The sequence below is a fragment of the Phodopus roborovskii genome, unplaced genomic scaffold, assembly GCF_943737965.1.
Source record: "Phodopus roborovskii unplaced genomic scaffold, PHOROB, whole genome shotgun sequence".
Taxonomy (NCBI): Eukaryota; Metazoa; Chordata; class Mammalia; order Rodentia; family Cricetidae; genus Phodopus; species Phodopus roborovskii.
Genome location: NW_026126693.1, coordinates 3398193 through 3413843, shown reverse-complemented (window position 1 = coordinate 3413843; position 15651 = coordinate 3398193). Strand labels below are relative to the sequence as shown.

The following is a 15651-nucleotide window of genomic DNA, read 5'->3' as shown; positions in this document are numbered from 1 at the left end:
GCCATACACTGTGGCTACAATGAATACTGCCATACTTCCCACCACAGCGGACTGAGGTTTCTCTAAAAGCATGAGCCAGTGTCCATCCTCCTCCTCCTCAACCTATTCTTGACAGGTGGTTTTTGTAACTGTAACACAAAGATAACATTCACTACACTGGGCCAGCTCTCTAGGGCCTGAGGTGCCGAAGAAGCTTTATGTCCTCATGGTTTCTCCATCTATTCACTCCCAAATTTGTGTCAGGGTCATAGAATAAATAGGGGTCCAAAGTCTTTGCATATAAAGAAAGTAGAATATAAAATGGAAAACTAACTTTTACATAATCTAACCATGAAAATTGGGGAGGTTAGAGACCACATCAGATTTTAGAAGTTTGGAATTGAAGTTATCCAAACATAGTTTGTATTGTACTTCAGCAGAATGGAGAGCATGAGGTAAGTAATTGAGATGAGTTATCACGTGCTCAACTGATACTTGAGGAATTCTTGAGAAGGGTAAAGAAGCCATGAAGTACATACTGCATGTAAGCCATAATGGAATTTTTTTAAAGCACCTTAAGCAACAAGAGAGAGAAAGAGAGAGGTTATGTTTTGAACAAAAATTGAAAATTAAACATGAGGAAACTGTTAAGCCATTGGAAGCATCACATAAAAGCATGTTGAAAGTTAAAAACCTCCACTACATAGGAAACCATTAGACTAAATAGGAAGAAAGGAAAGCCTCAAAGGGAAGGGAGGAGACTCTTTTTACAGGGATAAAAGGGTTAATCCCACAACCACTCGATAATGCAAGTGCTTAGCTGAGAAGTCCACAGAAAGTAGGTATGTTTGCAGCATGACAAATCTGAAGATGACTTATGAAGCTTTAAATGACTAATTGAGCAGTGTTGGAATAATGTACAAACTGGATTGCTGTGGAGGCTGCCAGGTCAGTCCATACGTACACCTTAGCATAGACTTACAGACATTTGGGGCTGAAAGGAAGCTTAGCAACATATAAACCAGTTGTCTGATTTACAGATAAGAAGCTAAGGGCTGAGAGGCTACAGCTGGTCAAGGTTTCATACCTCCTCAGGAAAGCAGATTAAGCTCTGTTTCATGGAAATGAAGGGAGACATGGGGGAATTACTCTTCTGAATGGTTGGTTGGCAGTGTGGCTTAGTCCCCACTGTGTCATTTAGCTTTGCTTTGTTTTATCTCATTGTGTCTGGACAGTGCAGTAATATAGGAGAAAGTGTAATACTACTAAGAACTTTGAAAAGCTATGATGAGGAGCAAGGTCCACCCCTCCTCATCTTAGTCCATGGCACCAACTCTGCCTAGTGTGGAGAGTTATTAATAAATAAAATACTGCTTCAAGACAAAGAGCCCAGAAAGAACTGAAAACTTTCATATCATCTCTATAATAAACAGAATTACAGATGCTTGGTTAATTGGTGCATGTGATCTGCTATGAAAAGAACCAAAGATTTGTGCAATTGTCAATGGTGGTTTAATCATAAGGTTAAACATGCATTTACACAAAGCCTTATCCATTAGCATGACACAGTCAGGCTTTAAAGAAATGGAAAAGGTGACAGATCAGAGATTTAAAAAAACAAAACAGTAAAGCATGATTGCAATAAGTGTGCCACCAAGATAACTTAGTATTAATGTGACATTTTGTCGTTAGGAATGTCTAACATTGTTCTTGACAAGTCTTGCTCCTAAATCAGTACACACACACACTTCTGTTAATACTTTTTTATGTATTTAAGATACAGTACCATATTTTTAAAATGTTTATATTGTGTAAACACATCTACTTAACCACCCTCCCACCCCCACAATTACTCATTTAGCCATTCATTCATGGGCCAGGAGTAAGATTCATATAGTGGCATGAATGACAGAGCCCAAACAAAGGACTTAAATGTCAGGAATACTCTAGTTGGGAAACCAGACTCTGTGCCAAGACTCTAGTTTGCTTGGGAGAAAAACTGTTTCTTTGAACTACTACTAGTCGTAGTTCAGCTGTAGGTATTTACAGCTGTTAAATAAGTGTTTACTGATTGAATGAAGGCCCCCAAATAAAAGTTAAAAGGTTGACATTTCTAACATTGAGTTGCATTCCTTGCAGAGGAGGCAATAGTATTTGACCAGTGAGTAAATCTTTTAGAAGGATTCCAATGCAGTGCTGTGATGTCAGCCTCTAAATAGCCATCACTTAAAAAATGCTTCTTCCCATGAGGCTGAAACTGAGAATCAGGGACACATACTCTGCTGTTTGTTTCTGATCCTGTGGGCTCCAAGCATCTCTCCTCACTCCTCTACAGTGCCTAAGTTTACACTGCTTTCAGATGCCAAACCTAGCTTATGTACTAGTTACATGACTACACAGTAAGATGCTAGCATGCCTTTTTAAAAAGTTTAAGCTTTCAAAACTGCTCTTTATTTTCTGCAATCTAAAGATACCTTTTAAAAGAAGCATGGGGTGTGAACTTATTTCATTATTACTTGCACAAGATCAGATGTTCTATTCAGGAAAACTGTTTCTTTCTCATCATCTCTCCTTAATTCCTTAATTTTTTCTCCTCCAACCTGTTTTTTGGTGTGTGTGTGTGTGTGTGTGTGTGTGTGTGTGTGTGTGTGTGTGTGTGCATATGTGTGTGTGTATGTGTGCATGTGTTGGATTTTCAACACTCAAACCATCCACCTTATTCAACAACTGTCCTCTTTCCTGAGACTGGTCTGTGGCCAGCCTGTTGCAGACATATCTGTTTGGAGTTTAAGAAAGGTTTATTCATGGACCCTAACAGCAAAGTTGCATCACTCTCCAGTGACTCTTTCCTCATCTAAAATACCTTGATTCACTAACTTTTAACTAGTTTCAAAATATTGTTTATGCAAGATTTTCATCAATAATTTTTATCCATTGATAGCTCTACCCTCCACTGCTAAACCAAAATTGATTTTGGTAGCCTCTAATACATCCTGACATCGACAGTGTCGATGATGAGTCAGATGAGTCAGCTCCCCTTAGCAACTATTAAAAAAAAATCAACACTGATTTCTATTTAGTTTCCAGGGTTAAGTCATACAAAAATTATCAAAGTATGAGATTTCGATAACTACACCTTGTCTCCAGGGATGAAGTTGTGTTCAAGAGTTGAACGGGAAACAATCAAGACTCCTAGACAAACTGGCCTTACTCCTCAGCCTCTGGTGCAGCAGAGGCTCTAGGGAAGAAGAGCAGCAGACACTGGGTTCATCTTCTCCTCCTCCTCTCCTTCTCCTCCTCTCCTTCTCCTCCTCCTCCTTCTCCTCCTTCTCCTCCTCCTTCTCCTCCTTCTTCTGCTGATGCTACTTCCTGCTTCCTCCTCCTCTTCCTCCTCCTCCTCTTCTCCTTCTCCTCTTTCTCCTCCTTCTCCTCCTTCTCCTGCTGATGCTGCTTCCTGCTTCCTCCTCATCCTCTTCTCCTTCTCCTCCTTCTCCTTCTTCTTCTGCTGATGCTGCTTCCTGCTTCCTCCTCCTCTTCCTCCTCCTTCTCTTCTTTTTGTTTTTGATTTTTTGTTTTGTTTTGTTTTTGAGACAGGGTTCCTCTGTGTATCCTTGGCTGTTGTGAAACTAGCTCTGTAGACCAGGGTGGCCTGGAACTCACAGAGATTGGCCTGTCTCTGCCACCCAAGTGCTGGGATTAAAGAGGTATGCTGCCACCACCACCAAGCTATACATTGGGCTCTTTTAGAACCTGACTCTAGCATCCAGAAAACCCTTCGCTGTCGTCTTTCACTCAAGGTTAGTGTTAGGAAGTATTGACTGATGGAACCCCCCCCAGAGGACTCAGGCTGTACATTTTTTTAAAAGTATCTGAGAAAAGGAACTAAGTAATTTCTTGGTAGATTTAAAGGGGTGATCATCTGGTACTTGTTGAAAAGGCAACAGCCACAAAACCTGGAACAATGAAGAGTTTTATTTTAGAAATCTCTGCTGCATTGATCATCCAGTCTACTGAGCCTTACAATAAAGTAGCAAATGCCAGGAGACTCAGGGGATGTGGAATGCACTGGGGACACGAATATCAGGGCATTACTGTTTCTTCAATGGGTGGGAGCAAAAGCAAGAAGCTCAGCATTCTGCTGCTCTTTGAGGCTAATGTGTTTCCAATTGTAAACAGTCCAACAGCATTTGAAACTTGCCAGACTTCAAAGGATGTGGGATTCAACAGTTTCTCAGAGTCCCATAGCTTAGAAGCTTCCAAGGGATTCTGGAGTGCAGGGTACCATGCTTTCTTGGCAAAGAATCAGGAAAAGCTGAGTACCCTATCCCCCCTACCCCCATACACACACACCAGTGCTGGTTTCCAGCCCACTCACACTGTGAGAACTAGTGGACAGCTGAAGTTTTGCTGCACTTCCTAACTGTCCCAAACATCTGTTGTTTTCATTTGAAGTGTCCACAGAGAAGAACTATAGGAGAACATGTTAAAAGCAAGATAATCCTCAGGATGCCTTTCCTGCCTTTAAGCTCCCCTATAGTATTAGTTTATCACATGTAAGATGAAACTTGCCTAGTTAAACAAAACCTGACAGACTGCTGGCAGGCAAAGCAAAAGGTAAGGAAAGCAGGCATCTCGACTGCACTTTCCCATGATGGGAGAGTTGACTCCTGTTTTTGATTCCTTGGTGACACACCTATGGTTTGTCCATTGTGTCATACATGGTGTAAGCAGGGGGCCTGCAGCATGGTTAGGTCACTGAGTTACAATTTCTAATAGCTCCATCATGCCCATTTAGAATGTCCTTGCCATATTTCCTGTGTAAAGCCCCCATGGCCTTACAGGCTAAGTAGTATCCCAGGCAGGCAGTGTTGGTCTATGACACTAATAAGTCAACTGCTCACAAACCAGCAGCTTTTGGGATGGGTGTTGTTTCTGACAAGAGAAAACATGCTCTTTCCATCTTCCCAAAGCTGGTGAGATACAATATAGATCTTTTTATTTTCCTCTTACAGATGAGGAAAGTGAAGGTTAAGACTGTGTAGGCTTACACAGATGCAGCTGACTCCAGCTCTGAGCTTTACTGCAAGGCTGGAAGCCTCCCTGGACTAGATCACCCGTGATCCTACCATATCCTAAAACAAAGGGTCTAAACAGTATTGATGGCCCCTAAACTTAGTCCCTCAGAGATTCTGAAATTCAAGAGGCTATACTTAGTTGACTGTTGGTCTCAGCTGCCATTTTTTTGAGAAAAATGTAAGAAAAATAACAAAAAGTAGAGATGGTAAGTGGGCCTTTCCTGCCTCAGGATTACAGCAAAATTAATTTACCTGCCCTTGTTGTCTATAGGGACCCTAAGGAAGCCAGGCGATTAGACTACTTCCTTTGGAGAACCAAAAAGTGTGGGTGTCCTGTCCTCCTTTGTCTTTCCTGGCCCATTTTTATTTTCTAGATAAAATCTAAAGCTACAAATTATTCTGGAATTCCTCCAACAAATTCTGCTTACCACAATATAATTTGCAAGTAGAAGATACATGTGTTCCATTCTTTTCCTGGCCTTCCTTCCTTTGTTTTTCAAGTGTAGATTCTCTGTTGCTGCTTATTCCATTCCCAAGTTCTCTTTATGCACCTATCACACTGTATACTTTGAAAATAATTCCCCTTGTTTAGTCCAAATATATAATAGGATCTCTGGTGTCCCTAAACCACCCAGAGTTATAGACATCCAAATGTGTACTGTTAAGAAAGCATTTACCCCAGCCCAGAAATAGTGTAAAATGGAGGTCAGAGCTTCAGGCCTGAAGCCAAAGCATTCCCACTGAACCCAGAAACAAGACAAGGCTGTCTACTCTTTCCATTTCTATTCAACACAGCACTTGAAGTTCTAGCAATAGCAATAAAACAGCAAAAGGAGATCAAAGATGTACAAATTGGAAAAGAAGAAGTCAAACTCTCACTCTTTGCTGATGATATTATAGTATATATAAGTGACCCCAAAAATTCTACCAGAGAACTCATGCAAATGATAAACACCATCAGTAAAGTAGCAGGATACAAGATTGACAACAACAACAACAAAATCCAGTAGCCATTCTATATACAGATGACAAATTGGCTGAGAAGGAAATCAGAGAAACACCACCCTTTATGATAGCCACAAATAACATAAAATATCTTGGGGAAACTCTAACCAAACAAGTGAAAGACCTGTATGACAAGAACTTAAAGTCTTTAAAGGAAGAAAGTAAAGAAGATATCAGAAAATACAAAGATCTCCCATGCTCTTGGATAGTAGGATCAACATAGTAAAAATAGTAATCCTATCAAAAGTAATTTACAGATTCAATGCAATCCCCATCAAAATCCCAGCACAATTCTTCACAGGTCTTGAAAGAGCAATACTCAACTTCATATGTAAAAACAAAAACCCAGGATAGCGAAAACAATCCTGTTCCTGTACAACACAGGATCATCTGAGTCATCACTATCCCTGACTTCAAGCTCTACTATAGAGCTATAGTAATGAAAACAGCTTGGTATTGACATAAAAACAGACAGGTGGACCAATGGAATCAAATCAAAGACCCCAATATCAACCCACACCTATAAACACCTGATTTTTGACAAAGAAGCTAAAAGTATAAAATGGAAAAAAAGAAAACATATTCAGTAAATGGTGCTGGTATAACTGGCTGTCAACATGTAGAAGAATGCAAATACATTCATATCTATTGATATGCACTAAACTCAAGTCCAAATGGATCAAAGACCGCAATATAAATCCATCCATTGAACCTCACAGAAGAGAAAGTGGGAAATACATTTGAATGCATAGTGCACAGGAGATCACTTCATAAATAAAACACCAGTAGTACAGACACTAAGAGCTACAATTAATAAATGGGACCTCCTAAAACTTAGAATCTCTGTAAAGCAAAGGACATAGTCAACAAGACAAAATGACTGCCTATAGAATGGGAAAAGATCTTCACCAACCCCACATCTGCCAGAGGGCTGATCTTCAAAATATATAAAGAACTCGAGAAACTAGACATCAAACTACCAAATAATCCAGTTAAAAATGGGGTACAGATCTAAACAGAATTCTCAGGAGAACAATCTTAAATGGTGGTAAGATACTTAAGGATATGCTCAACATCATTATTCATCAAGGAAATGCAAATCAAAACCACTCTGATATCATTCAGAATGGCTAAGATCAAAAACACCAATAAAGCTTATGCTGGGAAGGATGTGGAGAAAGGGGAATATAATCTTCCATTGCTGGTGGGAGTGCAAACTTATACAGCCACTGTGGAAATCAGTATGGTGGTTTCTCAGAAAATTAGGTATCAACCTACCTCAAGACCCTTCAATACCACTTTGAGCATATTCACACCACAAGGACATTTGCTCAACTATGTTCATAACAGCATTATTTATAATAGCCAGATCTTGAAAATAACCTAGATGCCCCTCAACTGAAGAATGAATAAAGAAAATGTGGTATGTTTACACAATGGAGTACTACTCAGCAGTAAGAAACAATGATATCTTAAAATTTGCACGCAAATGGACAGAACTAGAAAAAACTATCCTGAGTGAGGTAACCCAAAACCACAAAGACATGTATAGTATATACTCACTCATAACTGGATACCAGACATAAAGCAAAAGATACACAGCCTACAATCCACAAACCCAAAGAAGCTAGAACCCTCTTCCAGAAACAGATAGAAGCAGATAGAGAAATCCACAATTAACCATTGGGCCAAGCTCCTGGAGTACAATCAAAGTGAGGGAGGAGCCATAATATGAACAAAGGAGTCAAGACCATGAAGGGGAAACCACAGTAGCAGCTGACCGAGCTAGTGAGAGATCACTGAGTCTGGTCTAACAAATGGGGAACCTGCATAAGATCCAACTAGACTCCCTCAATATAGGTGGCAATGGTGTGGCTGGGACAATATATGAGGCCACTGGCAGTGGATCCAAGATCTAACTCTAAACTGACTTAGTGGAGCCCATTCTATATGGAGAGATACCTTGCCCAGCCTAGACACAGAGGTATGGGGGTCGAAATTTCCCTTAGTCCTGCCTCAAGGAGATGATGGGACAGACTTAGTAGACTTCCTAGGGGAAGCCTTACCCTCTCTGAGGAGCAGATTGGAGGTGATGTGTGTGGGGAGGAGTGGGGGTAGCAGGAGGAGAGAATGGAGGGAAACGGATTGGAATGTAAAAATAGCAATAAACAAAGAAAACATTTACTAAGAAAATGAACAAGGTAATCTAACTTGTGGCTAGAAGGTATCATTAGAATTTCTAAGACCTTTTTATTGATAGTATTTATTTACTTATATATGTTTAAAAGTTGTTTAATCAAATATATATCTACATAATTTACAATATATATCAATCTGTATTTATTGAGGATATCTGATCAAAATATTTTTCACAATTTAATAAATTTGGCAGGCCAGGTTGTAGTGGTGCATGCCTTTAATCCCAGCACTTGGGAGGCAGAGGCAGGCAGATCTCAGAGTTCAAGGCCAGTCTGGTCTACAGAGTGAGTTCCAAGACAGCCAAGGCTACAAAGAGAAACCCTGTCTTGAAAAAAAAAAACAAAAACAAACAAACAAACAAACAAAAAATTGCAGGGCCAGAAAGAATATGGTAACAATAATACTAGCTACTATTTGCCAACTGTCTACTATGTACAAGGCACTGTGCAATCACTTTTATATTAACCCATTTATTGTCCCAGCACATCATGAAGTGCCAGCATGAACATGCCATGCTACTCCCATGCTGCAGAGGAGAGCATCAAGACCTAGAGGATTTGCGTAATTTATTTGGAGATGCTGAACTCAGTTCAAGATGTCCCTAGACCTTGATTAGGAAGGAAATAGAGTCCTGGGCCACCTGCTGTCTTCGGAATGTTTTCTGCTCACTTATATTAAGAAGTCTCCATTCTCTGTGGACTCCTCCTCCTTGAGTAGCCTCTGGCTAAAGGCCAAGGGCTGGGGCCATAAAGATAAACAGGATATGGATTCAAAAGGTACAGACAATGCAGAAGATAATGTGGTTACACCAACAGCTATGAGAGCACAGCAAAGAGAAAGCAGTAGAAATTTTGACTCATTTCTGTTGCCTGGAGGTCTGCTTTGTAGACCACAGTTGAGCATGTTGAAGCCAACATTTCTTTCCAAGATTTCCATGTAAGTTTTAAACAATGTGAAATGTGGAACTTTCCTTGTGAAGGGCTTTGCCTCTTTTCCTTCCATAAGGTCCTTTTCATGGGGAAAACTGGGGATCTCTTCAGAGGCTCAGCCTTACATACTTAAGTAGCCTGGCTCCCAGGAGAGTGGGAAAGCAGGGCCATGCATAGCAGGACAGGGCTCCAGGCATTGCAGAGTACATGACCAAGCCAGAGCTACCCAGACCTGCTCTGATGCCTGGTAGGAAGGAGGCCATCTTTGAGGAAATGTACATCCAAATCTCACGGCCTTAAGAGGCCCAAGAAACTGAAGTTTTATATTTAGTATATCACTTATAATTGTAGAAATCGTATTTTTAGCTTTGAGCCAGCTCAACTTGTCTTTATTAAAGAAGTTAGTTCTTAAGAGCACAATGTTTTTTTTTTTTTTTCCCAGACTAATCAATAGAGAGAAAAACAAAGCCAAACAAAAAACTCCAACTTTGTAGGGCAACTAATGGGGCCCTAATGAGGCACACTGTCAAAGAGACAGTGTCATGAGAGTTAACAACAAAGGGAGGAGTTTTTGGACAAAGAGCTGCCACCTGTTGTGATGGATTAAGCCAGGATCTGGGCAAAAGAGCACTATTGTAACAATAACAAATATGAGTACAACTTGGTCCCGGCTACGTACCCAGTTTAGGAATGTAGCTATTAGCCCCCACACTGTGACTCAGCACAGAAGACATGGAGTGGCATGGACATTTTCTGTAAAAGTGTTAACACACAGCGAGATTGGATGATAAACTGGACTGGAACCAAAAACTTGGTAACATTTCATTCTCTTTCCATCATCAGTGTAAGAGACTGGCTGGGAAGAAGTGTAGAGTTACATTTTCCAAGAAAAAGGGATCATGAGATTGACATGTGAGTGACTGAGGCAGCTGTGGAGCCAGCAGGGCACCTGACACTTGTCTGTGGAGAGGAGGGGACTTCACGAGTGACTGCATGGAGGCACATGCAGACTTAGGGACTCAGGGTGACTTACAGGGCTCTGAGGAAAAGATGAATTACGGACTTTAGCTCACAGACTAGCCACCAATTTAGCATAAACCCTGCACCAATCTTTTTTGTCTCAGAATTTCCATGTCTGGGGATGCAGCTGTGAATGTATCAGACTTTAAAATCACTTTCAAAGTTATTGAATTTAAAAATCTTCAAATATTTCAGCTTCAAATACTTCAAATACTTTTCATAAATTACAACAGGGAACTGACTCACAGTCCAAAAACATTGGCAGTTGGGACTGAAGAGGTGCCTTGCATCTCCCTTTAGAGCTAGCCAGCTTTCAAAGTCCTAAATTTTGTATTATTATTATTACTCTCTGTGTGTACATGGTGTGCCACAGCATGTGTATGGTCAGAGGTCAACTTTGAGGAATTTGTTCTCTCTTTCTACTGCGGTCCTGGCTATTGAACACTGACCATTAGGCTTGTACAACAATCACCTATACCATTGAATCATCCCATCAGCCTCTCACAGTTCAAAAACTGTGATGTGATTTGTCTCTTGTTCTTGCTCTCTGCCCATTCTCTAAGAGGAAACAATATTACCCCACAGCTTGAAAAATCAAAATTCTTGTATTAGTAAAGTATACAATTTTCTGGAAGACACTTAGATAGCACCAGTCCACATCCCAGTATTTACTGAGATTGTACTGTTGTGAATGGGTAGCTCACTGCATTCTCAGAGACAAGGCCCTTGACTCCAGTCAAAGGTGGATTCCCTCTGTACCACCTGGTGTTCCCCGAGCTTGTTCATCACCGGTGACAGCAACCCTTGTATCTCTGAACAGTGACCCCTTCTGATTCCTGGCATCACTTGGTTCTAGACATGACAAATTCCCATGTAAAGTTAGTCACAACCCAGGGTGAGTCAGGCACAGAAAGTGCTGAGCCCCATGGAAAATCCAAGTTCTGCATGAGGTCTGTCATCACTGTTGGCTGCTGCGGTCAGAAAAGGGTAAATGCCAAGACTGTATTCTCTCTGCAAGCATACATTTATTTTCAGTGGTGTCACACACATACTACCAGCAGTTAACCTTTAGTCTTTTTCAATGGATTTAAAGGTTTCAACTGTCAAAACTGGTAGTACACCACAGTCCATGGATGCAGGCATACATTGTGGAGTGGCTATTCAAGTGTTTGTCCTCTCATACACTTCTTTTGTGGTAAGAACTTTTCAAATCCACTTATAATTTTCAACTGTATATGACAATGTGGCTTAGGTTTTTGTCAGCTTCTCAAGAGCTTGGGTCATTTCAGGAGAGGGAACCTTAATTGAGAAAACGTCTCCTCAGATTGGCCTATGAGCCAAGTCTGTGGGACATTCTCTAACGATGGATGTGGGAAGGCAGTGCACCCTTGGGTAGGTGGTCCTGGACAAGGAAGCTGTGGAGAGTAAGGCAGTAGTCGGTGTTGCTCTAGGGATGATCTTGAAGCTGTAAGATGAAATAACCCTTCTGCCTTTGGGTAGTTTTGGTCAGTTTTTTATCACAGCAACAAAAACAAACACAATGATGTTACCATTAACTATAGCAATCATCAGTTGACCTTTCCCCTCCTACATTGAAAAACAAAACAACAACAAAAAAAAAACAATAAACAAAAACTTGGCATGCTATCCTTGACTATGAATTAAGTTAATCTTGTCTGGGTGCACGCATACTAAAGCAAGCACTAGCTTTATGAGGTGCTTACTATATGCCACACAGTACCTCTCAGATAATACTGTATGCGGTATGAAACTTACCATATTATACATACATACACACATATACATGTAATGTGTGTAACCATCCTTCAGGAGGTGGTTGCACACAGAGATTATACAGCATCAGAGCTAGGCTCCTGGCCCTCCGAGTGATGCCACAGTTCCAGTCCTGGGTGCCTTGCTAGACTGTCTGCTGTCAATCCTCCTTGTCTGTAACTGCGTCCTAGCTCTCCCTCATCCTCAGCTCTAGAAACAAACAGATAGCAGAAGCACAGGGAGAGAGGCACACTCTGTTAGAGTCAGCTTAGTCACCATGAGCTGACCCGACACTCAAGTCCTTCCTCAGTCCTGACAGCAAAACTGGTATGTAGCCCAATGGTCATCTACTCTCACAGAAACAAGAGCTGTCACTAGGAAGCCAGTGGAGGTCCCAAATCTAATACTCAAGTAATGGTAAAGTGCTGTGTATTCTGACTTAGTACTCTATGCACCTGAGCCTCTTGGCAATAATGCAAAACCCTGGGAATGACTGACAGTTGTCATGGTGACAGTGGTGAGGAGGGACTTCTCTTGTATTAGTTTAAATTAGTCATGGCATCTGATTTCTTCTTGTCTTGATTTACTATTATGTTTTTACATTCAGAAATTTTATTTTTGTTGATCATTTTGTTCTTTAAATATTATTTTTCTTTTAAAGATTTTACTTTTATTTACTCTACCTCATCTCTCTCTCTCTCTCTCTCTCTCTCTCTCTCTCTCTCTCTGTGTGTGTGTGTGTGTGTGTGTGTGTGTGTGTTTGGGTGCCCACAGAGGCCAAAAGAGGGCATCAGGGCCTCAGGTCCACTGGAGCTGGACTTTGTGATGTTGTGCGGGAACTGCTTGGCCTGGGTCCTGGGAACCAGCTTCTGTTCCCCTGCTGAGCCATCTCCCCAGCTCCTTACTTTGTTCTTATATAATATCTGCAGAGTCATAAAGTCTTTCTAAATTAGTAAATTAGCATGGACAGTTTAGGTTTCAGTATGGGACTTTTAAGCAAAATTTGTTTTTTTGATTCTCTTCCCTGTCTCCTCTCTGTCCTTGTATCATTCTACCCACCCCTACCCCACAGCCTCAAGTCTCACCTCCACTTATTTAAATATAGGCAGACATTATAAGCTAGGATCCACAGATGAGATTATGTGCTCAATATAATACCTCCCAGCTTCATCCATTTCCATGACAATTTTGTGATTGTGATTGTGATTGTGTGTGTGTGTGTGTGTGTGTGTAATAGATCAACAAAATCCCATGGTGTCTGTGTACCATTCTTTATCATCCATCTACCATATAGGATGCTTCCACCCCATTGCTATTGCTACAGGGAAGCAGTGAACAGCTCTGTGACATATGACCACGCTGACATTTCAGAACAATGCTATGCTCTAGGTATTATCTGTCCTACTTAGAAGAACTGGGGCTGCAAAAAAGACAAAGTTTGTTAATGCTCAGAGGTTGTACATGGCAGAAAGGAAGTAAATGACTGTGCTCTTTCCACTACCCCCTAACCTATGTGCCACCTACTCTCACATCCACACCCTTTTCCTCCACTCATTTGGATGAATGTACCCTGCCATTTCTGATATGACAATCACATTTCATCAGCGGTGAAAAACTGGATTTGCTAGCAGGAATTTGAATATCTTTTGGATGTAATGCTTTACTTTGTTCATGGCAAAATCTATATTTAAGGGGCCCAAATGTATACTAAATAAGCCACTTTAGGTGAGGTGGTTTCAGACAGACAAAACAACAAACCTTTGACCTTGGAATCTCTTCCAGACATACTGTAAAACCTCGCTGAACTTGGAACACTTGGATATCTCCTTCTGTCCCCATCTGTCAGATGACATTATAAAAACAGTAGCCATTTTCTGCACTCAGATCACGTCTCTCAACATCGCAGGATGTCCAAAGGTATGCATGGCAGCTGGAGCTTAGACAAGTTAAAGGGCAGTGCCCGACAGTGGTACCAGGCAGGGCAGCAGGCAGGGGCTGGACTTGCCCTTGAATCACATTTGTTTCTGCTATGGCTGGTGGAAATCACTGGAAGCTTTTTCCCATCTCCAAACTGGAAAAAGCTCTAGCATTTTATTTGTGCCAAAGCAGAATTTAAAAACATCCAAAACATTATTCTCATGCAAACATAATTCATTTAATTCATTAATTAGAGAATCAGCAACATAATAAAGTCATGGCATACAGCATTAGAAAAACTGGGTAGGAACTGAAGAAAGAATTATGGGTCTCATAATAGATCTAACATTGGTTAATATCCTACGGGCCAATAGAGACAAAACCTTGGGTGAGAGTTTCTACTGGACAGAAACAATTTGCATGTCTCCTGAACAACAACAACAAAAAAGACTGTGTGTTGACACATAACTTCACTGAGTTTGGGCCTTAGTAAATACCAAACAGCATGTGAAGTAAATGTTTAAGTTTCTAGGCATTCCCAGTGGGGTAGTTAGACATGTCTCTGTATTTCAACAAAAAGGCACGGTGTCATCTTCAGTCTTAATTTGAGTATCTGACAACTTTCCTGACACTTATGCAGGAAATAATGCTCATTATAAACTCTGACTATAAAAATGCTGTGGGGAGTTTAACGGCCACTGCCATACCATCAGAGAACACAAATTGCTGGCGCTTAATACTTATTTTTTCAGTTTTTTTTTTTCCTGTGTACCAAAATGTCAGAAATGGTTCCAGAAGGTTTGTGTTTTGTTTGTTTTAAAAGATGGAGTAATAATTTCAAAGTACAATATAACTTACTTTCTTTTGTCTTATAGAAACCTGAGTCTGCATTAATATGGCAGATCAAATATGCACATATAACTTCTCTTGAAACCCTATCACAATTGCAGCTGAATAGTGAGGGCCCATTTGGAAAAGAAAACCAGGAAATGAAACAGGCAACAAAATTGTGAGAACTTGAAAGTAGGTGAACAAATTTAGGTGAGCTGAGACAGCTCTGATCCCCATGCCAGGGCAGAGAAGGCTGGGTACATCTGATCCATACAATGGGCTCTCAGCTCCACAGACTTCTGAAGGGACTGTGCTGTGAGGGGGCTAAAGTAAAGTCCTAGTTAGGCATTCTAGAGGAGCAGAGGCCCAGGTCCCTGTGCCCCACACCTCTGGGTTTTTCTCCTTGCCCAAACCAGAAACATAGACATTCATTTTTTTCAACCCATCTTTCTCTACCTTGACAGCCCTGAAGCCCCAGACAAGGCAGTTCTTTGCAAGGAGGGCCGGTTATGCTGTCATCACTGGATAGCTAACACCCTAGTATATGCCCCCCCCTCCCCCCGCCCATTCACATCTTGAAAACCAAGAATGTCGCAAATACTGCCAAATGTCCCCTGGAGAGCAAAATTGCCATTATCTGGCAATGGTAAAGGAGGGGAAGGCTTCTGTGCAGGGAAATGGCATGTTTAACTGCGAGTTTGGGCACAAACATAAAAGGGAAAATGAGGTCCCTGAACACAGATAGCAGACACACTGGCACTTTTCCTTCTTACTCTGCATCAAGAATGTGCCTGCCAGAACTCTCCTCAGGCAGGAGATAGAGGCCTCTTCCATAGAGACCCCGCCTGCCCAGTGAAAGACTGGACACTCTTACACCCTCTTAGATCACACACTGCACACTCAGCTTCCACTCAGAAGCTGGC

At 41.2% G+C, this 15651-nt stretch overlaps 1 protein-coding gene across 1 annotated transcript in view; it reads left to right on the top strand.

The window, feature by feature from the left end:
• The window catches only part of Fbxl13 (F-box and leucine rich repeat protein 13), a 202378-nt gene that overhangs the window by 179762 nt on the left and 6965 nt on the right, over positions 1 to 15651 (top strand). Inside the window, exon 19 of the mRNA XM_051174812.1 lies at positions 13763 to 13897. Within this exon, the coding sequence (XP_051030769.1) occupies positions 13763 to 13897 (135 nt within the window). The remainder of the gene's footprint in view (positions 1 to 13762; positions 13898 to 15651) is intronic.